The sequence below is a fragment of the Gouania willdenowi genome, chromosome 13, assembly GCF_900634775.1.
Source record: "Gouania willdenowi chromosome 13, fGouWil2.1, whole genome shotgun sequence".
In the NCBI taxonomy this organism is placed as follows: domain Eukaryota; kingdom Metazoa; phylum Chordata; class Actinopteri; order Blenniiformes; family Gobiesocidae; genus Gouania; species Gouania willdenowi.
Window position 1 is genome coordinate 43,091,894 of NC_041056.1, and position 27,107 is coordinate 43,119,000.

General features: G+C 33.4%; 2 protein-coding genes across 3 annotated transcripts; one reads left to right on the forward strand and one right to left on the reverse strand.

Moving 5' to 3' along the window:
- Window positions 1-78: 78 nt before the first annotated feature.
- On the reverse strand, window positions 79-4,188 carry ift20 (intraflagellar transport 20 homolog (Chlamydomonas)). 2 transcript variants are annotated; one of them, XM_028464695.1, is made up of 5 exons: window positions 4,096-4,188; window positions 2,902-3,123; window positions 2,749-2,834; window positions 635-738; window positions 79-546 (listed from the first exon to the last, which is right to left on the reverse strand). In XM_028464695.1, the coding sequence occupies exons 2-5, from the start codon at window positions 3,110-3,112 to the stop codon at window positions 465-467; spliced, it is 483 nt and encodes a 160-aa protein (XP_028320496.1). In that variant the 5' UTR covers window positions 3,113-3,123; window positions 4,096-4,188; the 3' UTR covers window positions 79-464. The 2 variants fall into 2 exon arrangements, with proteins under 2 accessions (XP_028320496.1, XP_028320497.1); XM_028464696.1 differs by lacking the exon at window positions 635-738.
- Window positions 4,189-6,083: 1,895 nt separating this feature from the next.
- tnfaip1 (tumor necrosis factor, alpha-induced protein 1 (endothelial)) lies at window positions 6,084-19,549 on the forward strand. Its single transcript, XM_028464694.1, has 7 exons — window positions 6,084-6,355; window positions 11,864-12,180; window positions 13,389-13,558; window positions 14,273-14,356; window positions 17,377-17,429; window positions 17,794-17,989; window positions 19,125-19,549. Exons 2-7 carry the CDS (start codon window positions 11,964-11,966, stop codon window positions 19,353-19,355), a joined length of 951 nt encoding a protein of 316 aa, XP_028320495.1. The 5' UTR covers window positions 6,084-6,355; window positions 11,864-11,963; the 3' UTR covers window positions 19,356-19,549.
- The last annotated feature ends 7,558 nt before the right edge of the window (window positions 19,550-27,107 follow it).

The following is a 27,107-nucleotide window of genomic DNA, read 5'->3' on the forward strand; positions in this document are numbered from 1 at the left end:
GGTTAATCAGTCAATGTAAAACAAATGATAATTATATTAATAATAATAAGCGATGAAGTGTTTGTTTGAACCAGGTGATTTAAATGTTTGGTGGTATTTATTGCTCATTGTTATTTTAACTAATTACAAACACATGCATACATTATATCATCTCATACAAACAGTATAAAAATGTAAAGGTGTGTACAACATAGATAATTAATATTAAATAGTATAAATACACAGTTTGTGGAGTGAGGGGGTGTGGCCTGGTGGTTGTAATCGGAGGGTCACAGGTTTGAATCTCACACTGGCCATCACTGTGGGATGCTGAGCAAAACCCTCAACCCACCACTACTCGCCCCGCCCCCCAGGGAGGGGCCAAATGCAGAGAACACATTTCATATATGACGTGAAATGAAAGAAGCAGCAGTAACTGTGTGATGGACACTCAGGGGCAGGCACTGCTGTTGGACGACAACGTCTCACTTCTGAAGAATAAACTGATCGATGAACTCGTTCTGTTCAGACTCCACTTTGGACAGAGCTTCATACTCGATACGATACCTGTGGAAACAAGAAGGTTGAGATCCCCTGGATTAGCGTCGTCCAATGAGAGAACAGATGACGGGTCCTAAAGCCCGCCTCCTCTGACCTCTCCAGCTGTGTTTTCTTCTCTGTGATGAGCGCGTGTAGTTGCTGCTGCTGAGATTCTCTTTGCTTTGCCACAGACTTCAGTAGATTTCTGGCTCCAATAGCCTGACACAGAAACACAGCTTTTACTGCTCAAAGGCACTGCAGAAGAATCGAACTCACATTTAGCTCAATGGATATGATCTTTCCCTGTTTAGATACTTTATTGACTATTAAACCAAACATATTGATTAGTGTAAATATTGATCAGTGTAAATATTGATCAGTGTAAATATTGAAGAGTTAAATATTGATCAGTGTAAATATTGATCAGTGTAAATATTGAAGAGTGTAAATATTGATCAGTGTAAATATTGAAGAGTTAAATATTGATCAGTGTAAATATTGATCAGTGTAAATATTGATCAGTGTAAATATTGAAGAGTGTAAATATTGATCAGTAAATATTGAAGAGTGTAAATATTGATCAGTGTAAATATTGATCAGTGTAAATATTGATCAGTGTAAATATTGAAGAGTTAAATATTGATCAGTGTAAATATTGATCAGTGTAAATATTGATCAGTGTAAATATTGAAGAGTGTAAATATTGATCAGTAAATATTGAAGAGAGTAAATATTGATCAGTGTAAATATTGATCAGTGTAAATATTGAAGAGCGTAAATATTGATCAGTGTAAATATTGATTAGTGTAAATATTGATCAGTGTAAATATTGAAGAGTGTAAATATTGATCAGTGTAAATATTGATCAGTGTAAATATTGATCAGTGTAAATATTGAAGAGTGTAAATATTGATCAGTGTAAATATTGATCAGTGTAAATATTGAAGAGTGTAAATATTGATCAGTGTAAATATTGATTAGTGTAAATATTGTCCACTATTGATTTAACGCTACATTTGAGATGATTTGCGTAAAACCTTCAAATGATTCTACAAACAACCTTAAATTATTTAATGGCTGATATTTTCATGACGGGATCAACGCGTTAATATTTACAGTTCACATGCTAACCATTGAGCTAATTTGTTGCTAGCTTTAACTACTAACTTTTAAGTTAGACTCTTTGTTCAAATATGTTGTTCATATCTTTTGATGAGAAATAGCACGAGTACATTTAGATTTAAATTAAAATTTCTTTTAAACTTAAATGAAAAAGTTAAATGTTAAACATTTAGATTTAAATTCAACTTTTACATTTTAGATTTAACACTGACATTTAGATTTATTTATAATGTTTAACTAGTCCTTTGTAAGTTTTTTTGAGTCAAATATAAACTACCAGTCAAAAGTTTTAGAATTTTTCCAGTTATTTATTGTAATTCAAGTCCAATGAATAAGTTGAAATGTTACAAAGATAAGAACTGAACAGCCAGAGGTTAAAAAAAAAAAGGTTTGTTTACCAAAAACTGAAAAATAATGTACATTTCATAATGAAGAACATTAATCTAAAGCTGCAGTAATGAATCAGCTTTAAAAGCTACGACTAAAGTTCTACTCATTGCTACTGTTCTTGGTTCCTCGTATGAAGGTAGATATGTTGCAAAATGTGATGTTTTTTAATTACTTGCGACAAATATCGTTTACAACCACAACGCTCCGGTTCCAACGGCTCCAATCACGTCTCCAATCTGCTGCTACACAAACAAACTACTGTTCTCGTGTGAGACGTCTGGAGCAGAAGTGATTTTACGTTCAAGTACACCTTAAATCACGCTAACGGTACTGTACAGGCGTATTGTTCCAAAAATGCTTCATGGTGCGTTCAAGTACACCTCAGTTGCGCACACAAATCACACCAACAGTACAGGTGTATTGTACCAAAAATTCATTGAAAATGTCATTGTTTTCAGCAAACTCCACCACATTCTTGTTCTACAGCCTCCCAGGTACTGTACCTCTGTGTCCAGTTTCAACTGGATTTATTACTATTTGATTTTTTATGAATTTTTGCTACAATACGCCTGTACAGAACTGTTGGTGTGATTTGAGGTGGTTTACATGAATTTCTGTCTCAAATGAAAGAAAAAAGAGCTAAATGTTTACAATATGTGGTCTATGATACATGTTTACATTCTACATACATGAAACATGATAACCAATATTAATTACCATCATCTTTTCTGTCTCGGCTTCTTTCGCTAACTCGTCCACCAGCTCGATCAGACCACCCACGATCTTCTGAAACTGTCCGATCTCTGTGAGAATAACAACAAATGCTTAATAAACAGTGATAATAGTCATAATAGTAAACACTGAACTTACTGTCCACAAACTCTTTACACTCGTCCTTCAGCTCAGACGTTTTCTGACTGACCTCAGGCTCCAGGACTCGTAACTTGTCGACTTCATCGAAGTAAAAACCAGCCTCAGATAAAGGGTCCTTAGCCATGACTAAAGGGTCCTTAGCCATAACTAAAGGGTCCTTAGCCATAACTAAAGGGTCCTTAGCCATAACTAAAGGGTCCTTAGCCATGGCCACGAGGCCTGTTACACAGTTAATAAACACTCATTTAATAACTCCATTAAATATGTTTTAACACAATAGCAAGAAAAACAAGATGATTCATGATATCAAATAAAACTTTTTCAATTAAATGTATCAGATTTGGGTTCAATTAAAATTGTAATCACGTAATCTGTTGTGTTGTTTTGTGTCGTACCAGATTAAACATAATATCAAAACACCATTGAATGTTGGTTATTTTCTCAGTTTTAGAGTTCATAAATAATCTATACTGAGCATATATATATAGATATATATTTTTTTTTTTTAAATTGAATTAATTGGTGTTGTTTGATCTTAAAAATAATTGTACATTTTGTCAAACCTTTCATTTTCTACAGATGCCTTTGTGGAAAATAAATGAAGTTGTAATTGTGGTAGATTGTGTCTACATCAGATGTTTACTGTATGTAAGGGACCCGTACCAAGATTTATTACCAACAATAAAGAAAAGTAACTAGTAACTTTTACTTTGACTATTTAATTGAGCTTCTTGTACTTTAGTATTTCATGTATGACTTACTAGTACTTAAGTATAATATCAATGAAGTACCAGTACTTCTACATGAGTACAAATACTTCTAATACCTCTTAGCATATGGACATGTTACACTAGCTCTGCAATAATTACACATTTATGACGTCATTAACACAAAACTACCTCCATGTACCGTGTATTATTTACCGGTATATCACATGTAGAACATTATTAACACAACAGGAGTTAAAGCTGCTTTTAGCTCAGATCATGTTCAGGTGCTACTTTAGCTCTTTAGCTAGCTACATAGTGAGCTAGTTCAGTTGAATTGGTGTCTGTTGTTAGCATGATTCGCTAACGAACAGGCTAACCGGTCAGATAATCTTGTCGTTTGAAGCCTTATTTTAGGGTTATTGTGTAGCATGTGTGTATTAAATATTAGTCCAGGTGTGAGGCAGAGTAAACTGTGTGTTACCTGTTTATTCAGACGTCAGCACGAAGCTCTGTGTGTGTGTGTGTGTGTGTGTGTGTGTGTGTGTGTGTGTGTGTGTGTGTGCGTGTGTGTGTGTGTGTGTGTGTGTGTGTGTGTGTGTGTGTGTGTGTGTGTGTGTGTGTGTGTGTGTGTGTCGGCGCTGCCACGGAAACCAAACGCAGCCATAGACAGTGACGTGGACTGCCGCTGCCAATAGGAGCCACGTGCCTAAGCGGCGGCCATCTTGGTACAGGACAACTCGCTCCTACAGCTGATGTCCAGAGTTTATGAGAAACGTCTCTGCAATCTACCATAAGCCACGCCTCTACTTTTCTGCAACCAGTTTTTTATTGTTTGTTTATCCCTTTTTGACTCTAATGACGAAATATGCCTTGAGTTTGAGAAACGGAAATCAAAATAACCACTCGTTTTTTTGTTTTTCAATTTTCTTTTCTAAAAGGAAAATTCAATGACCAAAAGTAGTGACTCTGTCGCTAACTGAGCGGATCCACGGCTCTCTACTATACTCTTTATTCTATTTATAGCTCATGTTGGTGGATTTTTTCATTGCTAAAAAAAAAAAAAAAAAAAAAAAAACCATAAAAAAAGTGGTCTAGACCATAGTAAAAGACTATTTAGGTATTTTTTTGCATTTGAAAAGAGTGAAACATAACATATCAGCTTTAATGTCTACAGAGGAATGACGTGTTTGTTACATACGTCACACATGTAGGGCTGACAGACAGACATAAATAAAACAAAATCAATCAGGAAACGTGTTTTCAGGTCTTTATTTAGAGATGGTGATGATGATGATGATGATGATGATGATGATGAAGATGATGATGATGATGATGATGATGATGACATATTCAACATTATTGCTATTATAATTGTATTATTACTGTTATTTTAATTACTAGCAGGTGCGTAGCACCACATTTTGGGCCCTTGGTACATACTATATTGCTGGGCCCCATACTGTAAGTTATGTACACTTTATTTTCGCCCAGAAACTATACTAGTATTTTTGCATTATTATATAAGCTTTATTTTTACTTCCCTTTTTTTCTTTCTAGAATTAGTTATTGATTATGTCTATTAAAGTGTGTGTAAAATACACAGTAGCTGCGTTTTTTGGAGTAATTTTTATGTATTTCTGTTGTTGTTTTTTTCTTGTTTGTTAGTACTGTGGGTTTGCACAGTCATTTTTCATGTTTTTTTAATGTCTTTTTGTGTACTTTTGTTGTAATGTTTTGTAATTTTATATATTTTCTGAGTAATTTTTTGTATTATTGTTGTTGTATATTTTTGTTGCAGTTTCCAGGTGTTTTTGCAGTATTTTCAGTGTTTTTCTTTTGTCTTTTACTGTATTTTCCTACAATGCTGTAATTCTTTGTATCTTTTAATGTAATTTTGCTTTTGTTTTGTGTATTTTTTTTATTTTTTTTTTGTCATTTTGTACGTTTAATTTGGGGGCCACATGTGAAAGAAGAAGAAGAAGAAGAAGAAGAAGAAGAAGGGTGCATTCTCCATAGGTGTCGCTAGGGGAGCCGTAGAGTACATTCCTACTAACCGCTAACCTACTGGCTGAGAGAGAAGAAGAAGAAGAAGAAGAAGAAGAAGAAGAAGAAGAAGGGTGCATTCTCCATAGGTGTCGCTAGGGGAGCCGTAGAGCTACACTTCATACTAACGCTAACCCTACGGAGCTGAGAGAAGAAGAAGAAGAAGAAGAAGAAGAAGAAGAAGAAGAAGAAGGGTGCATTCTCCATAGGTGTCGCTAGGGGAGCCGTAGAGCTACACTTCATACTAACGCTAACCCTACGGAGCTGAGAGAAGAAGAAAGAAGAAGAAGAAGAAGAAGAAGAAGGTGAATAGGAGAGGGAGCGTAGAGAAAGAAAGAAAAGAGAGAAGAAGAAGAAGAAGAAGAAGAAGAAGAAGAAGAAGAAGAAGAAGAAGAAGAAGAAGAAGAAGAAGAAGAAGGGTGCATTCTCCATAGGTGTCGCTAGGGGAGCCGTAGAGCTACACTTCATACTAACGCTAACCCTACGGAGCTGAGAGAAGAAGAAGAAGAAGAAGAAGACGAAGAAGAAGAAGAAGAAGAAGTAGTAGCGGAAGGAGCTGATGACTTTATCCACACTTTAATAAGTGTAAAGTAACGGTGTTAGTGTGTTTTTCTCCTTTGGGACGGGTTCCGTACTGGTAAACTTCATCTTTGTGTCGCTGTTCCTGGGACAGACGGACAGACTGCACCTACGGACGGGTAAGAACTGACTGATGTAAGGGAGGGAGGGAGGCTCCGTTAGAAGAAGAAGAAGAAGAAGAAGAAGGGCCACAAACACACAACAACAACAACATGTTGGTCTACTTAAGAGACTTCATAATCCTGGATGTACGGAATGCTAAACGCGTTAGCATCTGTCTAGATTAGACATATACATTCATACGAATTAAACTTTTTATTTAGCTTTTAGTGTGTGTGTGTGTGTGTGTGTGTGTGTGTGTGTGTGTGTGTGTGTGTGTGTGTGTGTGTGTGTGTGTGTTAAAAATAGGTTATAAATAGGGATGCACCGAAATTAAAATATGAAACCGAATAAAATATAAACGCTTGGCCAAATATCAAATTATATCGAATGCGGTTATTAAGTTTTTCACTAATTTTTTAATAGTGCATAAATAGCCTAGAATACATTATTAGACATGTTTTTTCAAGAAAGTACATGTTTATTGAATATTATGACATTTTTTTAAATATTCCAGTAGCCTTTGCTTTTCATAAAAAGCACAACAAAGTTTTTCATTTATATTAGGCCTTCAATTAAAACAAAACATGCATTAAAAAAAACTAAAGCACATTAAAGGTGAGGTATGATGAATAAATGACTATCTAATGGTTTATCTACAGTGAAAAACATCATTTAGCCTCATTCAGAGGAACAAAGTGTAAAAAGTTCTGTTTCCTCCCTTGTTATTACATATTCAGTAAAAAGTCAGATTTAAACGGATTTTACCCACGTTGGCAGGTGACGTCACCTAACACGCCTCCTAGAATGTGAGCTCCTCCCTCTCCAACTATGTAACAGTTTAAACAAACACTGCTGTTTAATATAGAATATATATTGTACTTTATTACCATGTATCGCTTGTAAACTGAGGAGGAAACAATGGTGATGTTTATGGATTCATGGCTCACAGCGCTAACAACGGACTCGGTTGTGGAATTGGACGGTTTCCAACTTTTACACGGTGAGAGCGGTAAGGAGAGAGTCTGGATGTGTTTGTGTGTGGAAAGGAGGAGCTACTGCAGCTGATTCTGCAGCATTCGCACACACTTTTTTGACTCGCGTTGTTTGATTGCGTCACACGCTACTATTCAGCCTTGATTTTAACTCACTAAACCGTAGGCCGAATGTTGCTCTTTTTGCAATATTCAGCCGAATATATTCGGAGCATCCCTAATATATATATGTATATGAGCTGGGCATTATATCCAGATTCAAGATATATCATAATATTTTGGCGATGTAGAAAATTAGAATATCGCCAATAACAGTATGATTTTTTTAAAAGTAATTTTGTTTTTAAAGGAGCATTGGGCAGGATTTGAGAAAAAAAAAAAAAACATTCATTTTAAGTTTTTTTTTAATGCTAATGGGTGATGACGCGCTCTAAACCAAAGAGAATGAGGCCACACATATTTCTACCTATTGCCTTGAAAAGATTGTGTGATACATTCTGTACTGCTGTTAGTGTTACGGGTACTAACAGCAGTACAGTTTCCTGTGGACGTGACGTTAAATGACGCTGTGCACGTACTTGACAGCTTGGAAAGGCGTCCCGCTACCAGAAATAAAGGAAAATGAGAAGAAGACGTCTTGGAGACTGAAAGAAGACAAGCATAGTGTACTAAACTACTGTTTGGTTCCACCGACGTACCCAGAGGCATGTGCATATGTATTGCAGTAAACTGTCACATGAACGGAGAGTAAATAAATAACTGTGTCACAGTTTTATCCTATTGTGTTTTCAAAGACACGTTTTCTCTCTGTAATTAATCCTCCCTCTCATACTGGCCATGAAGACAAACTGTTGTTTTATTGATTTCATTATCTTATGTTGGGGCATCAACCTGCCAAAGGGACTAAAGTTGGAAAATTAGCCGTTGGCTATAATCTATATGTTCATTAATACAGTATGTATTGTTTCTGTTTTAAATAAAATAAACTCAAACACAGTGGGAGAGGGATCAGGACGACCCAACAGTGAAAACCTTATTCATTTGTTAAAGAAATGACATATTTACGTTTGTTTTAGTGGTAAACACCGATGTTATTAACAAACAACTGTTAATGTCACAGTAACAAGAGAAAGTGAAACACAAACAGGGGCACAGTGCACGTAAAGGACCCATGCGATGTATTTATATAATTAATGTATGAAAGATGATGATAATCCATGTAGTTATTCCCCTGCTCTGGGATCCTGTTCTCAGTGTTACAGTTAAAGCTGCATTATTCAGCTGCAGCAGGAAATGAAGAACGCTGCATGCTAACCACACCATGTGACCCAACACCACCACCACTTCTACATATCTGTCTGAACCCCACCCCTCAGGGTTTGGTCGGGTATCCATCCTCTAGTTACAGTAACTAATCAGCTGTGTTGTGTGAGAAACAAACAGCTGATGGCTGCAGTTCCACTAACCCCCTGTGGTGTCACTATAGAGTTTGATTTCTACGTCCTGCTCTCGGATCCTTTATAAACATGTAGAGACCTTCATCTAAACAAGCTACACTACAGAACTCACTCACACGTGCTGTCCCTAGAAAAGCCAAAAGTTGAACATATTGATCAGCTGTTTGTTAATGAATGTGTTTGTGTGGCATCAGCAAATCTAATCCAGAATTGTCTTTTTGGAAAGACTTAATTGAGTTAAAAATATTGAGATTAATATTGTATATCGCCATTTTGAGGAAAATATTGAGATATGGGTTTTGGTCCATATCACCCAGCTCCAATATATACAGTATTAGAGATTCACCACAATGAAAGTTCATGGCTGAAAACTGAAACATCAAAAGACATGACAATGCTAAATATTGGTATAATCAGATATGTATGAATATATACAGTACATGTGTACTTACCTCATATTAAAGCATTGTAATTGTATAAAATAATATTATTGATTGAAAGAATACATCCATCCATCCATTTTCTTGCACTTTATCCGGGGCTGGGTCACGGAGGCAGCAGTCTCAGCAGAGATGCCCAGACCTCCTGATCCACACACACCTCCTCCAGCTGTTCTGGGGGGACACCAGGCCAGCTCAGAGACATAGTCCCTCCAGCGTGTCCTGGGCCTCCCACGAGGCCTCTTCCCAATAGGACATGTCTGAAACACTTCCCGAGGGAGGCGAACAGGAGGCATTCGAAACAGATGCCCGAGCCACCTCAGCTGCTCCTTTCGATGTGAAGGAGCAGCGACTCTACTCAGAGCTCCTCCCGGGTGACTGAGCGTCTCATCCTATCTCGAAGGGTGCACCCAGCCACCCTGCAAAGGAAACTCATTTTGGCAGCCTGTATCCACGATCTTTTACCCAAATCTCATGACCATAGGTGAGGGTAGGAACGTAGATCGATCAGTAAATTGAGAGCTTCGCTCCCCGACTCAGCTCCCTCTTCACCACAACAGTCCGATACAGCGACCACATCGCTGCTGACGCTGCACCGATCCGTCTATCGATCTCACGCTCCATCCTACCCTCACTCGTGAACAAGACCCCGAGATACTTGAACTCCTCCACTTGAGGCAAGGACCTCCCACCAACCCAGAGAGGGGAAGCCACCTTTTCTCGGTGGAGAACCATGGCCTCATATTTAAAGGTGCTGATCCTCATCTCGGCCGCTTCACTCTCGGCTGCAAACCACCCCAGTGCACGCTGAAGGTCCTGATTTGATGAAGCCAACAGAACAACATCATACTGTAACATCTTTAGCTCATTCAATAAATAACATTCTGTCTGTATACCCCTAGATTACATTTTTTTAATGATAAAATGTGTGAAAGCTTAATATGAAACATTTAATAGTTAACGACATACAGTATTATTAACTACATGTATAGAACTGTACATAGAACTGTAACATGGTTCACCAGTTTTGCATTAAATTATAATTGACAATTTTTATAGAATTTTCATGCCAATTACAATTACAAAGTCAATTATATGAACTCAATTAGAATTTAATTATGATTACAACAGTAACAGATTTAAAACAATTACACTGTAATTATAATGAAATAATTATAATAAATAAACATAATCTGGATGTTTTTAGGTAGTATGGGGGTGAGAATGATTCATTTGTGTTTAGTCTGTTCTAAATCACAGTGAGCTCTACATGTTTACATGTTTAAGCTGCAGACGACAGTTCAGAGGTCAACGTGTCATTAAAACAACGGCTATTAATCTGTTTATTTTGGATTAAACAGAAACGGATGGGACAAATAAACAATAAATACAGAAACCCTCCATTGTGCTACGGACTAAACTTCCTGTTAACTTCAAAATAAGAGCCCTATCCACTAAAGAGGTAAAAAAAAAACCTAACAGAAGACAAGAGATGCTTTTATTTTGAAAAAGGGATGTAGAACGTATCTGTCCATGTTATCTTGAATGGTGAACCAGATCTGTTGGACCTTTACATGAGGCAGTCACATGGTTACAGCGGCTTGCCATACTTCTTACGTCGGCAGTGTCAGCATTGATCTGTGCATCATAAAATTCTGGACGAACACACACACACGTTGTAGCCTTGAAGCAGGAGGACATTGTTGGACTCGTTTAGCATGACGCTAACAGGAAGCTGTTTTCCACTGTCACTGATGCCTGTCCTCTGACTCGTCCACGTTACGGGTCAAACACACGTGTGAGATGAAGACTTCCTGTTAAACGGGTTCATCAGCTCAGACTGTTTCCTCCTCTTATCTGAGGTCCACTAACTGAGTTCTTTAACTGTCTCACACACGTGAACCATTGTAAGTGATAATAGTCTTCAACTGAACTCTGCTAAAACTAAGACATTTATCATCACCCCAGATAGTGCTCCTCCCACTATCAAACACAACGTGGGTGACCTGAGCCTTTCCTTTAGAACAAAGCTGAGGAATTTAGGGGTGATCTTTGAGTCCATGTCACTGGAGCAACACTGTAGACATCTAGTTCATAAGAGCTGCTTATTTATAGAGCTGAGTGTTGGAAAGGATGTTACATTATGATGTGTATCACGATACTTGGGTCATGATACGATATCACGATATTCTACCCAGTTAATATCAAAATTAAACGTAGAGATGAAAAATCAAGTTGCTGTAAATGTTCATCAGAAAATATTGATCATTCAGGACAAATTGAGTCAAAACTATTTGCTTCAAAACTTCCTATTTATTATTAGTGTTTTTGCACATTTTCACTGAAAAAAATAAAATAGTGTTAAAAGTAACCATGACAACATAATGACACATTAAAACCCTTGGAGTTCGATCATTCAAAGCTCGACTTTGGAATTAACTCCTACTCCACCTGTGCTCCCTGGACTCCGTGGATATCTTCAAAAAGTGCCTAAAACACATCTGTTTGTAAAAGCATTGTAGTCATTGTCTGTATTTATGTTCCTTTTTTTCCATTTTGTTTTATTACTGTGAAGCACTTTGTGACTCTATACAAATAAAGTTTACTTACTTACTTCTCTCCTCTCTGCTGGCCAGGAATGATCTGGAGGTTGTGGCGTCGCCATCACTAACGGTCACCACGGCGGGGGACCTCCGGACGTCCGTCTGCAGGGTGGTGATTTACCTCCAGAGGGATATGTCTGGGGACAGCTGCCTACCTCAGCACCCCACCCTCACCCCCCCATGGACTAAGACCTGCAGCTATCGAGGAGCCGTGGGGCTGGGCAACAAGTATGTGAGGCTGAACGTGGGCGGGGCTCTGTTCTACACCACGCTGCAGGTGCTCACCAGGCAGAGCTCCATGCTGAAAGCCATGTTCAGTGGGAAGAAGGAAGTGTTCACAGATAAAGAAGGTGATCACGTCTCTCTGCGAGTCATTAAATCTGTGTCCAAGATGGAAATCAAATAAAAACTACAATATTTGTATTCCCTGAAAATAATAGAAGTTAGGATGCTAATGCTGCCCCGCATCATCAAACACTGCATTAGCCTAGCATTAGCCAAGTATTAACATTAGCCTAGCATTAATATTAGCCTAGCATTAACATTAGCTAGATTAGGCCTAGCCTTAGCCCAGCATCAGCATAAAATTTATATAAAATTTGCATGAGTCAAACATTAGCATAAGTTAGCATTAGCCTAGTATCAATATTAGCCTAGTATTAGCATTAATCTCGCATTAGCTGCATTTAGCTTAACATTAACATTACCATTAGCAAACATTAGCCCAGCATTAGCATTATCCTGAAATTAGCAATTACCTAATATTAGCATTAGCTAGCATTAACAGCAATTAGCATTAACCTAGCATGACTATTAGCCTAGCATTAACATTAATCTAGCATTAGCTAGATTTAGCCTAGCATTAACATTACCAGTAGTTAGCATTAGCCCAGCATTAACATTATCCTGAAAATAGCATTTACTTAACATTAGCATTAGCTATAATTAACAGCAGTTAACATTAACCTAACATGACTATTAGCCTAGCATTAACATTAATCTAGCATTAGCTAGATATAGCCTAGCATTCACATTAACTAGCCTTACCCCAGCATTAGCATTAGCCTGAAATTAGCATTTACTTAACATTAGCATCTACTAGCATTAGCCTAGCATGAGTATTAGCTAGCATGAACTTAGCAATAACATTAACTAAGCATTAACCAAGCTTTAGCTAACCATTAACTTAGCAATATTTTTAGAATTAGCATCAGCCTAAAATTATTTTAGCCTTAATCGAGCACTGGATTAGCATTTACCTACCATTAGCACTTGCCTAGAATTAGCCTCGCTAATGAACCCTGTGTGAAATAATGCAGAAGATATAATGAAAATATATTAAAAAGGTTAAAAGGATTCAAAACAATCTAAATAAAGTTTAAAAAAAAAAGCTGAAAAAGATTGAAAATGCTACAAAGGTTGAAGGTATTAGCTGAAAGTAGTAGCAGTATCAGTGGAGAGTGATTGGATCTGAAATGGCGATGTAGAGGTTTGATAACTAAAGCTGTAATAATGAAGTTATTGATTGGTTTTGTTTTAAAATGTCGTTTCCTTCCAGGTTGGATTCTGATCGATCGCAGTGGGAAGCATTTCAGCAGCATTCTGTCGTTCCTGCGTGACAGCACCGTGACCCTGCCTGAAGGACGTCAGGCCATCCAGGAGTTGATGGCTGAGGCCAAGTATTACCTGATCCAGGGCCTGGTGGAGCTTTGTCACAACACGCTACAGGTTCATCATCACACACGTTCATTATGTCTACGTTTTAAATAATATGTTTGTTTCTTTTATTCACTTTCATCTCCTGACATGTTTCTACTGTCAACTGCCAGTCTTCTTCAGAGGTGCCTGCTGATTGCTTTGCTGTGTATTTAGAAAGAACTCATAAGCCTAGCATTAGCATTAACATCAACCTAGCAATAGAATTAACTTAGCATTAATCTAGCATTAACATTAGCCTTGCAATAGCATTAAAATTACTGTAGCATTAGCATAAGTATTAGCCTAACAATAACATTAACATAAGATTAGCATTACCATTGGCCCAGCAATACTATTAACTTAGCATTAGCCAAGGTTTAGCATTAACCTACCAATGGCATTAACCTAATATTTGCAATAGTCTTGCAATGGTATTAACCTAGCATTAGCAATAGCCTAGCAGTAGAATTAGCCAAGCATTACCATAGTATGCACCTAGCAATAACATTAGCATTAACCTAGCATTAGCATTACCCTAGTATTAGCATTACCCTAGCATTAGCAGGTCAATTGAAACATGTCAGGAGATCAAAGTAAATTTCCTGAATAAAAGAAACCAACATATAGTACGCTACAGGTTAGTCGCTAAGAAACCTGCCGACATGGGCGACGCCCCCTGCTGACTCCTGATCATCACACAGGTTTCATCATGTTTTTCTATCCATGTGAACTGTTTGTTTTTAGGACAGTATTGATCAGCCTCTGTGTGGAATCCCTGTGATCACCTCCAGTAAAGAAGAGGAGAAGCTCATTCACACCTCTACCAAGGTTAGATTCACTGTGTGTGTGTGTGTGTGTGTGTGTGTCTGCGTGTGTCTGTCTGTGTGTGTCTGCGTGTGTCTGTCTGTGTGTGTCTGCGTGTGTCTGTCTGTGTGTGTCTGCGTGTGTCTGCGTGTGTCTGCGTGTGCGCGTGCTGCTATGGTGTCAGTTTGAACCGTGGATGTAAGAGATATGAACTAATCACCAGTAAAAATCTCAGTAAAACTCTGTAAAACAATCACCAGTAATAAATATTATCTCCCTGGTAAAGACAGTAGCTCTAATAACTGGTAAAATTATAAACTGGTGATTTTACAGTCTGTGAATGTAGTACAGGGGATGCATTTACTCTGCCTCTGGGTCCTAGTGCCAGCCGGCCGGTGAAGCCTGTTCTGTTTATTGAGGTCTGTGTGTGTTTAATAAGTCTGTGTGTGTTTAATAAGTCTGTGTGTTTAATAAGTGTGTGTTTAATAAGTCTGTGTGTGTTTAATAAGTCTGTGTGTGTTTAATAAGTCTGTGTGTGTTTAATAAGTCTGTGTGTGTTTAATAAGTCTGTGTGTGTTTAATAAGTCTGTGTGTGTTTAATAAGTCTGTGTGTGTTTCATAAGTCTGTGTGTTTTTTATTTTTTTTTATTATTTTTTTTATTTATTCAGTTCATTTCCGACATGGTTGCATTCACAGAAATTCATTTGACATTCAAAATCACATCATTGTTTTTTTTTTTTTTTTTTTTTTTTTTTTTTTGTCCTTTTTCATGCCGGAAAGGGCGACGGAAAAAAGCATTATGCTTATCCAGATCCGTCCCCTAATTTGAACACAGATAATTTTACATCCAATAAGTCTGTGTGTGTTTAATAAGTCTGTGTGTGTTTAATAAGTCTGTGTGTGTTTAATAAGTCTGTGTGTGTTTAATAAGTCTGTGTGTGTGTTTAATAAGTCTGTGTGTGTTTAATAAGTCTGTGTGTGTGTTTAATAAGTCTGTGTTAAAGTCTACATCTTTATGTCTCTGTCCATTCACTCTTTTCACTATATTCATGTCTTTTAAGGCTCTTATTAAATAGTGTTGCTGTAGTCCAGGCCGCCGCCATCTTGGATTATGTCGTCACCAGCGCGTCATCGCCACAAGCGCAGAATGAGTCAAATGAACTTAAAGCGGTATTAAGCAAGTAAAGTGTTTAAAAAAAAAAAAAGAGGAATTATCAAATTTGGAATTAAAATCGGAATAAACCAGCCACCTAATTCAGAATTGAGTTTAATTCGGAATTAAATAAGCATTAGGAATTAAGTGTTTACATGGTTAGTTTAAAGAGGAATTAACTTTTATTCTGCTTTAAAGAGGAATTAAACCTCTTATGTAAATGTGGACAGTGACGGACGGGGGAGTTGTTTTTTTAATTAATTTATTTTTTATTGACACGTGCACTCCATACAACTATTACAATATAAACAATTCATACATTTACCCGTTTATATAAAATTTATAAATTATTTACAGTCATACAATTTACTTATGTACATAAAGAAGAAAGTAGTTGGTGTACTTTTACTTTGATTAACAGATTTAAGGATTCAAAAATATCTAAAGTTTCCTCTGTTGTTTTGTTTTATACTCCATGTAAAGAGGTCTAATATAAATATATATAATATTAGTCTGTTTTCTTTTTAAAGTGGTGCTTTTTTGTGGCTTTAGACTATATATACAGTAATATGTTCCAAACAATATAAACAACTTTAAAATATAACTATTTTTTATAGTTTCTGTTTCCACTGTATCCAGAATAATAATAATAATCATCAAGAACTATTGATTGATTTGTCACATGACTGTTCCAGGGTTTGTTTTATTTAGTTTCACATCTACCTGTAGATCTATGGTTTTTACACTGATGACAACTTGTTTGTAGTTTTATTTCAGAAAGTTTCACTTGTACAGTTACAGTTGGAAACCTTTGTTAATTTAATATCCTAGTCAAAGAATCAGAAGTGAGAATTGTTTAGAACAGGAATTGAAATTGAGAATCGGAATCAGAATCTTTAAAATCCAAACGATGCCCAACCCTAGACATAATGTCTCACTTCAGCTCCCAATGCATCATGGGACAGGTGAGTATGACTAGTGTGACCACCGTGCAGACTTAAAAATGTCCCCATATATTATACATCCTGGTATTTCTCACATACTATTCATACTATTTAATGTAACGCTCTACATCAGACATAGGCCACATGCAGCCCCCAAAGTAAACATACAAAATAACACAAAAATACACTAAACACAAGCAAGAATATATTAGAAAATAAAAACAATTACAACATTGTAGGAAAATACAGTAAAAGACAAATGAAAAACAAGAAAACACACAAAACAATGACAGTAATACACAACATTAATCAGAAAATATATAAAGTGACAGGAAATGACAACAAAGGTTGACAAAAAAACACAAAAAGGACTTTACAAACCCACAGCATTAACAAACGACAACAGAAATACACAAAAATAACTCTAAAAAATGCAATTTGACAGCACAAATACACAAAAACATACTTTACAGGAAAAATACACTAAAGGACAACAGAAATGCACAAAACCAGAGAACAATTACAAAACACACACAAATGATTCCAAAATGATAAAAACATACAAAGAACATCAGAAATTGCACAAAAGGGCAACAAACAAAAAAAACACGTCTTTTCTCCAAAAACACAGAAAATGTACTCAGAAAACACACAGTGACTACAAATATACACAAAAATAAACTGAACAGAAAAAGAATACACAAAAAAACACAACAACACAAACACTGTATTAATGCTCAGGTTGATCATTTAGTCTAAATATATATGAACATTTACAACATATGGTTCTGTGTTTTCAAAGCACAGACTTTATCATAATAACCATATTTTGGCTTTTCTTTAAGTTATACATAATGAATAATTATTAATAAGTATGAATGGATTTAATAAAGTTAATATTTGATAGAAATAATCATGTTTCTGTTATATTCTCTCTCTCCTCCAGCCTGTGGTGAAGCTGGTCTACAACAGAAGCAACAACAAGTACTCGTACACCAGGTGAGGAGACCTGAGAGCAGTGTTTCTCAAATAGTGGTACGTGTACCCCTAGGGGTACGTAATTACACTACAGGGGGTACTGGAGTGAGTGAGAGACAAATAGTGTCATTCTCGGTCCCAGACCAGGCGTGAGATGACCATTCAGGAGCCACTAAATCAGTGTTTCTCAACCTTGGGGTCGGGACCCAATGTGGGGTCGCCTGATATTTCTACTGAATGAAAATAGATTTTTATCACTCATTTATTCCATCATTATGATCTATAGTTTTCTAAGCAAAATGTAGTAGTTGGACAAAGAGGGGACTAGAACCACTGCTTTAGAACCCTGAGACCATGTGAGACCTTCTGTTCTCCTCCTCCACAGTAACTCTGATGATAATCTGCTGAAGAACATCGAGCTGTTTGATAGGCTGTCTCTGAGCTTCAATGGGCGTGTCCTATTCATCAAAGACGTGATCGGAGATGAGATCTGTTGCTGGTCCTTTTACGGCCAGGGACGCAAACTATCTGAGGTGTGCTGCACCTCCATCGTCTACGCTACGGAGAAGAAGCAGACCAAGGTGATCAGAACACCAGGGTTCTCAACCTTAGGGTCACAAGACACAGGGAGGAGTCAACAAACTAAAGAATCTTTTATAAACAATTTAAACCCACCATATTTTTTCTCCTTTTAATGTATTTTTGCTACATTTCTCACATTTCTGACACGTCTACATCACATTTTAATGACTTTTCTACACATTTTTTCCTCTTTCCAGACATGTTCATCACTTATAAACCCTTTCTACCACTTTTACACCTAATGTAACATACGTTGACCCATTATTGTCACTTTTAACCTCTTTTCATCGTATTTTACGATGATTTTTACCAGTTTAACCTCATTCACCATTTGTCGTGACCATTATTTACCAGTTCAAACTAATTGTTCTAATATTAACACTTTGAACTCTTTTTTAACAGTTTTTTTTCACACTCTAATTCAAAACTTTTAACTATTTGTGTGGTTTTTAAATCCCAGCTCTGCTCAGCAGCATCCGTCCATGACTCGTCACCCAGGGTTGGGGTCAATTATAACTGTAATCACATAACTGATGTTGCTGTTGTAATTGTAATGAAATTGTAATTTAGTTTAGATAATTGACTTTGTAATTGTAATTGCCATGAAAATTCTATAAAAAAATTTGAATTAAATGTAAAACTGCTGAACCATGTTACAGTTCTACACATATGTAGTTAATAATTATTAAAATATGTTTCATATTAAGCTTTCCCACATTTGAACAGTTAAATATATATAAATCTATGAGTACAGTGACAGAAAAAGCACCCACACCATAAATATTAATACAATATATTCATTGATTAAAGTAATCATTAGATGAGAAACTAATTAGATGATAAATAATATTTATTAGTGTATTTTACAGCTGATTTAATAGGCTTTCTGTTAGCATTAGAGATGCTAACAGAAAGCTAACACAAGAGGAAGGTTATGTTTAATAAGAGTTATTTATTAAAGGATCAGTAATTTACATTAATTGTAAGTCAGAACATAATTGTAATTTACTTTTTGAGGATAAAAATAATTGTAATTTAATTGTAATTGGGAAAAAATGCAGGTGACTGTAATCATAATCAAATTGTAATTGAACATGGGTAATTACAAATGTAATTGTAATTGTTTCCTGTCAGGTGGAGTTTCCTGAAGCTCGTATCTATGAGGAGACGCTGAACGTGATGCTCTATGAAACCAAACCACTACCAGACCACTCTCTGCTGGAGGCCACGCGCCGCAGCTTTACCACCTGTGGCTCTCACAGTGAGGACGAGGACGGGCCAGGAGGGGCGGAGCTACGGGAGCGCGTCCGTCGAATACACGTGAAGAGATACAGCACGTACGAGGAGCGGCCAATGGGACACTGACACTGAGTCACATGACATCAAACAGCTGCTGTGTAAAGCTGTGAGTTCACCTTAAATAGATCCTCCATTGGTTTATAAATGTAGCTTTAAACCTTATAATGTCCTTATTAGTAGATCTATGTCTAATAAACATATTATTATGCACCATATTCATTTAAAAATAGCACAACTTTACAGTTTTAGAGCCTGTGTTCCTCCATCTAGAAATCATGTGATTGATGATGTCACACGGCCCCACTGCCTGTAAACATCCATTGTTTTCTATTGGAGTGAAACATTCAGCCTGATTTATACATTATTTAGTAGATTTTTACATCATTTTCCCACAGGTTTTAGGTGGGAAAACAAACAGTTTCAACATAAATGTACCCATGTTTGTACTGTCAGTTATAAATTAGTCATTAAGTACAGAAGGAATCAACATCTAATCTATAAGTGACAGATACTTAAATGTTCTTTCATTTATTTATTTTTTTAACCAATTTTTATTACATTTGGGGAGATTTTGTCAAATAATTTGAGGTAATTTACACAATGATTCATATTTTCACTTTCTCCTGCGGGCCGAATCAGATGCTCTGAAGGGCTGGATTTGGCCCCCTGGCCTTGACTTTAACACATGATGATTTAGAACAACCAAAAGCAGCAGAAGTTGTGATTTTGACTAGAAATGATGTAAAAACAATGTGTTTTGTTAGACGTAGATCTATTTAGAAGGTTTTAGAACACATTTATAAAACAGTGGAGGCGTGAAGCAGATACTCCTCAGTCACTACTATGCACTCACTCAGAATACTTTATTACAGAGGTCATCAGTTTGAATCCCAGCTTTGTGCCTTGATGAGAGTTTCTCTGATTATAACCATAAAATAGTTCTTTCTTCTTCTTCTGGTGCCTTTGATGTGTTTTACAGAGATTGTGTCAATATTTTAAAGGACTTTTTAGCTTTGAAATCACATTCTGTTTTATGTTATCCATACAGTGAAAGTATATTTTACATACATTAAAATGTTAAGACATATTGGACTGAGGTTCTCAACCTGTTCATTCCTCAACCCTCCAAAATAAAGGTCCCAGAGAGCGGAGACCCTCCAAAATAAAGGTTCCAGAGAGCAGGGACCCCCACTATAGCTGAAGGTGGTTGAACACAGACATGAACATTGAAGAACAGTCATGTGGAGACAGGACCATCTATAAGGGGGAATAAAGGAGAGATTTTTGGGGTCCATCCATAAAGTCAGTAAAATGATGGTCTATTGTTCTATGAATCTGTAATAACCACATTTATTTATTCATCTGAATAATATCCACTGTTATCCAGGAACGTTTATTATTATTATTATAGTCATCTTAAAGATGGAAATACTGGTTTTAATCACTAATAAAATGGTTCAAAGTGACCAAAAATGGTGGAAAAGAAGGTGAAATGGGATTTTAAAAACACAGAAATTGGTTAAAAGTTAGAAATTGTTGGTAATGGAATTTAAACTAGTAGCAAAAGTTAGTTTACACTAGCAAAATATGAGTATTAAAATTGTAAATGTGGTTAAATTGGCAAAAAATAATCATGAAATATAGTGAAAAGAGGTTAAAAGTGACAATATTGTGTCAACATATGTGACATTAGGTGTAAAAGTGGTAGAAAGGGTTTATAAGTGATGAACATGTCTGGAAAGTGGAAAAAATGTGTAGAAAAGTCATTAAAATGTGATGTAGACGTGTCAGAAATTGGAGAAATGTAGCAAAAATACATTAAAAGGAGCAAAAATATGACAAGAAAAAGTGATGAAAATAGATTAAAATATGGTGAGTTTGGTGGATTTGTAGAAAAAAGGTAAAAATAAGCAAAAATTGATTAAAAACTAATCCTAGTTTTTTCTTACGACCCCCGCCCAGTGTCTCACGACTTTAAATGAAGTCCTGGCTCCAAGGTTGAGAACCCCTTATATACTGTAAGTCTATGTTGTAAATGTCCCACTAACTAACTATCCACTCCAAACTCAATAAGTACAAACTATACTATACTATAGTATATAGTAGACAGTATATACTATACTATATAGTAGACAGTATATACTATACTATATAGTAGACAGTATATACTATAGTATATAGTAGACAGTATATACTATAGTATATAGTAGACAGTATATACTATAGTATATAGTAGACAGTATATACTACAGTATATGGTAGACAGTATATACTATAGTATATAGTAGACGGTATATACTATAGTATATAGTAGACGGTATATACTATAGTATATAGTAGACGGTATATACTATAGTATATAGTAGACGGTATATACTATAGTATATAGTAGACGGTATATACTATAGTATATAGTAGACAGTATATACTATAGTATATAGTAGACGGTATATACTATAGTATATAGTAGACGGTATATACTATAGTATATAGTAGACGGTATATACTATAGTATATACTAGACATTATATACTATAGTATATAGTAGACAGTATATACTATACTATATAGTAGACATATACTATAGTATATAGTAGACATATACTATAGTATATAGTAGACAGTATATAATATAGTATATTGTAGACAGTATATACTATAGTATATAGTAGACAGTATATAATATAGTATATAGTAGACAGTATATACTATAGTATATAGTAGACAGTATATACTATAGTATATAGTAGACATTATATACTATAGTATATAGTAGACAGTATATACTATAGAATATAGTAGACAGTATATACTATAGTATATAGTAGACAGTATATACTATAGTATATAGTAGACAGTATATACTATAGTATATAGTAGACAGTATATACTATAGTATATAGTAGACAGTATATAATATAGTATATAGTAGACAGTATATACTATAGTATATAGTAGACATATACTATAGTATATAGTAGACAGTATATAATATAGTATATAGTAGACAGTATATACTATAGTATATAGTAGACAGTATATACTATAGTATATAGTAGACAGTATATAATATAGTATATAGTAGACAGTATATACTATAGTATATAGTAGACATATACTATAGTATATAGTAGACAGTATATACTATAGTATATAGTAGACAGTATATACTATAGTATATAGTAGACAGTATATAATATAGTATATAGTAGACAGTATATACTATAGTATATAGTAGACATATACTATAGTATATAGTAGACAGCATATACTATAGTATATAGTAAACAGTATATACTATAGTATATAGTAGACAGTATATAATATAGTATATAGTAGACAGTATATAATATAGTATATAGTAGACAGTATATACTATAGTATATAGTAGACATATACTATAGTATATACTATAGTATATAGTAGACAGTATATACTATAGTATATAGTAGACAGTATATAATATAGTATATAGTAGACAGTATATAATATAGTATATAGTAGACAGTATATAATATAGTATATAGTAGACAGTATATACTATAGTATATAGTGACATATACTATAGTATATAGTAGACAGTATATACTATAGTATATAGTAGACAGTATATACTATAGTATATAGTAAACAGTATATAATATAGTATATAGTAGACATATACTATAGTATATAGTAGACAGTATATAATATAGTATATAGAAGACAGTATATACTATAGTATATAGTAGACATATACTATAGTATATACTATAGTATATAGTAGACAGTATATACTATAGTATATAGTAGACAGTATATACTACAGTATATGGTAGACAGTATATACTATAGTATATAGTAGACAGTATATACTATAGTATATAGTAGACGGTATATACTATAGTATATAGTAGACGGTATATACTATAGTATATAGTAGACGGTATATACTATAGTATATAGTAGACGGTATATACTATAGTATATAGTAGACGGTATATACTATAGTATATAGTATACAGTATATACTATAGTATATAGTAGACAGTATATACTATAGTATATAGTAGACAGTATATACTATAGTATATAGTAGACGGTATATACTATAGTATATAGTAGACGGTATATACTATAGTATATAGTAGACGGTATATACTATAGTATATAGTAGACGGTATATACTATAGTATATACTAGACATTATATACTATAGTATATAGTAGACAGTATATACTATACTATATAGTAGACATATACTATAGTATATAGTAGACATATACTATAGTATATAGTAGACAGTATATAATATAGTATATTGTAGACAGTATATACTATAGTATATAGTAGACAGTATATAATATAGTATATAGTAGACAGTATATACTATAGTATATAGTAGACATTATATACTATAGTATATAGTAGACAGTATATACTATAGAATATAGTAGACAGTATATACTATAGTATATAGTAGACAGTATATACTATAGTATATAGTAGACAGTATATACTATAGTATATAGTAGACAGTATATACTATAGTATATAGTAGACAGTATATAATATAGTATATAGTAGACAGTATATACTATAGTATATAGTAGACATATACTATAGTATATAGTAGACATATACTATAGTATATAGTAGACAGCATATACTATAGTATATAGTAAACAGTATATACTATAGTATATAGTAGACATATACTATAGTATATAGTAGACAGTATATAATATAGTATATAGTAGACAGTATATACTATAGTATATAGTAGACATATACTATAGTATATACTATAGTATATAGTAGACAGTATATAATAAAGTATATAGTAGACAGTATATAATATAGTATATAGTAGACAGTATATAATATAGTATATAGTAGACAGTATATAATATAGTATATAGTAGACAGTATATAATATAGTATATAGTAGACAGTATATACTATAGTATATAGTGACATATACTATAGTATATAGTAGACAGTATATACTATAGTATATAGTAGACAGTATATACTATAGTATATAGTAGACAGTATATACTATAGTATATAGTAAACAGTATATAATATAGTATATAGTAGACATATACTATAGTATATAGTAGACAGTATATAATATAGTATATAGAAGACAGTATATACTATAGTATATAGTATATAGTAGACATATACTATAGTATATACTATAGTATATAGTAGACAGTATATACTATAGTATATACTATAGTATATAGTATATAGTAAATATATAGTAAACAGTATATACTATAGTATATAGTAGACATATACTATAGTATATAGTAGTCAGTATATAATATAGTATATAGTAGACAGTATATACTATAGTATATAGTAGACAGTATATACTATAGTATATAGTAGACAGTATATAATATAGTATATAGTAGACAGTATATACTATAGTATATAGTAGACAGTATATACTATAGTATATAGTAGACAGTATATACTATAGTATATAGTAGACAGTATATACTATAGTATATAGTAGACAGTATATACTATAGTATATAGTAAACAGTGTATACTATAGTATAAAGTAGACAGTATATACTATAGTATATAGTAGACAGTATATACTATAGTATATAGTAGACATATACTATAGTATATAGTAGACAGTATATACTATAGTATATAGTAGACATATACTATAGTATATAGTAGACAGTATATATTATAGTATATAGTAGACAGTATATATTATAGTATATAGTAGACATATACTATAGTATATAGTAGACAGTATATACTATAGTATATAGTAGACATATACTATAGTATATAGTAGACATATACTATAGTATATAGTAGACAGTATATAATATAGTATATAGTAGACAGTATATACTATAGTATATAGTAGACGCTATATACTATAGTATATAGTAGACGCTATATACTATAGTCTATAGTAGACAGTATATAATATAGTATATAGTAGACAGTATATACTATAGTATATAGTAGACATTATAAACTATAGTATATAGTAGACATTATATACTATAGTATATAGTAGACAGTATGTACTATACTATATAGTAGACATTATATACTATAGTATATAGTAGACAGTATATACTATACTATATAGCAGACATTATAAACTATAGTATATAGTAGACAGTATATACTATAGTATATAGTAGACAGTAAATACTATAGTATATAGTAGACAGTATATACTATACTATATAGTAGACAGTATATAGTATATACTGTTTATCTACTATAATATATACTGTCTACTATATACTATAGTATATAGTAGACAGTATATACTATAGTATATAGTAGACAGTATATACTATAGTATATAGTAGACAGTATATACTAAAGTATATAGTAAACAGTATATACTATAGTATATAGTAGACAGTATATAATATAGTATATAGTAGACAGTATATACTATAGTATATAGTAGACAGTTTATACTATAGTATATAGTAGACAGTATATACTATAGTATATAGTAAACAGTATATACTATAGTATATAGTAAACAGTATATACTATAGTATATATCAGACATATACTATAGTATATAGTAGACAGTATATAATATAGTATATAGTAGACAGTATATAATATAGTATATAGTAGACAGTATATACTATAGTATATAGTAGACATTATATACTATAGTATATAGTAGACAGTATATACTATAGTACATAGTAGACAGTATATAATATAGTATATAGTAGACAGTATATACTATAGTATATAGTAGACAGTATATACTATAGTATATAGTAGACAGTATATAATATAGTATATAGTAGACATATACTATAGTATATAGTAGACAGTATATAATATAGTATATAGTAGACAGTATATAATATAGTATATAGTAGACGCTATATACTATAGTATATAGTAGACAGTATATAATATAGTATATAGTAGACGCTATATACTATAGTATATAGTAGACAGTATATAATATAGTATATAGTAAACAGTATATACTATAGTATATAGTAGACAGTATATACTATAGTATATAGTAGACATTATATAATATAGTATATAGTAGACAGTATATACTATACTATATAGTAGACATATACTATAGTATATAGTAGACATTATATACTATAGTATATAGTAGACAGTATATACTATAGTATATAGTAGACATATTCTATAGTATATAGTAGACAGTATATAATATAGTATATAGTAGACAGTATATACTATAGTATATAGTAGACATATACTATAGTATATACTATAGTATATAGTAGACAGTATATACTATAGTATATAGTAGACATATATTATAGTATATAGTAGACAGTATATACTATAGTATATAGTAGACATATATTATAGTATATAGTAGACAGTATATAATATAGTATATAGTAGACAGTATATACTATAGTATATAGTAGACAGTATATAATATAGTATATAGTAGACAGTATATACTATAGTATATAGTAGACATATACTATAGTATATAGTAGACAGTATATACTATAGTATATAGTAGACAGTATATACTATAGTATATAGTAGACAGTATATACTATAGTATATAGTAAACAGTATATACTATAGTATATAGTAGACATATACTATAGTATATAGTAGACATATACTATAGTATATAGTAGACAGTATATAATATAGTATATAGTAGAAATATACTATAGTATATACTATAGTATATACTATAGTATATAGTAGACAGTATATACTATAGTATATAGTAGACATATATTATAGTATATAGTAGACAGTATATACTATAGTATATAGTAGACAGTTTATACTATA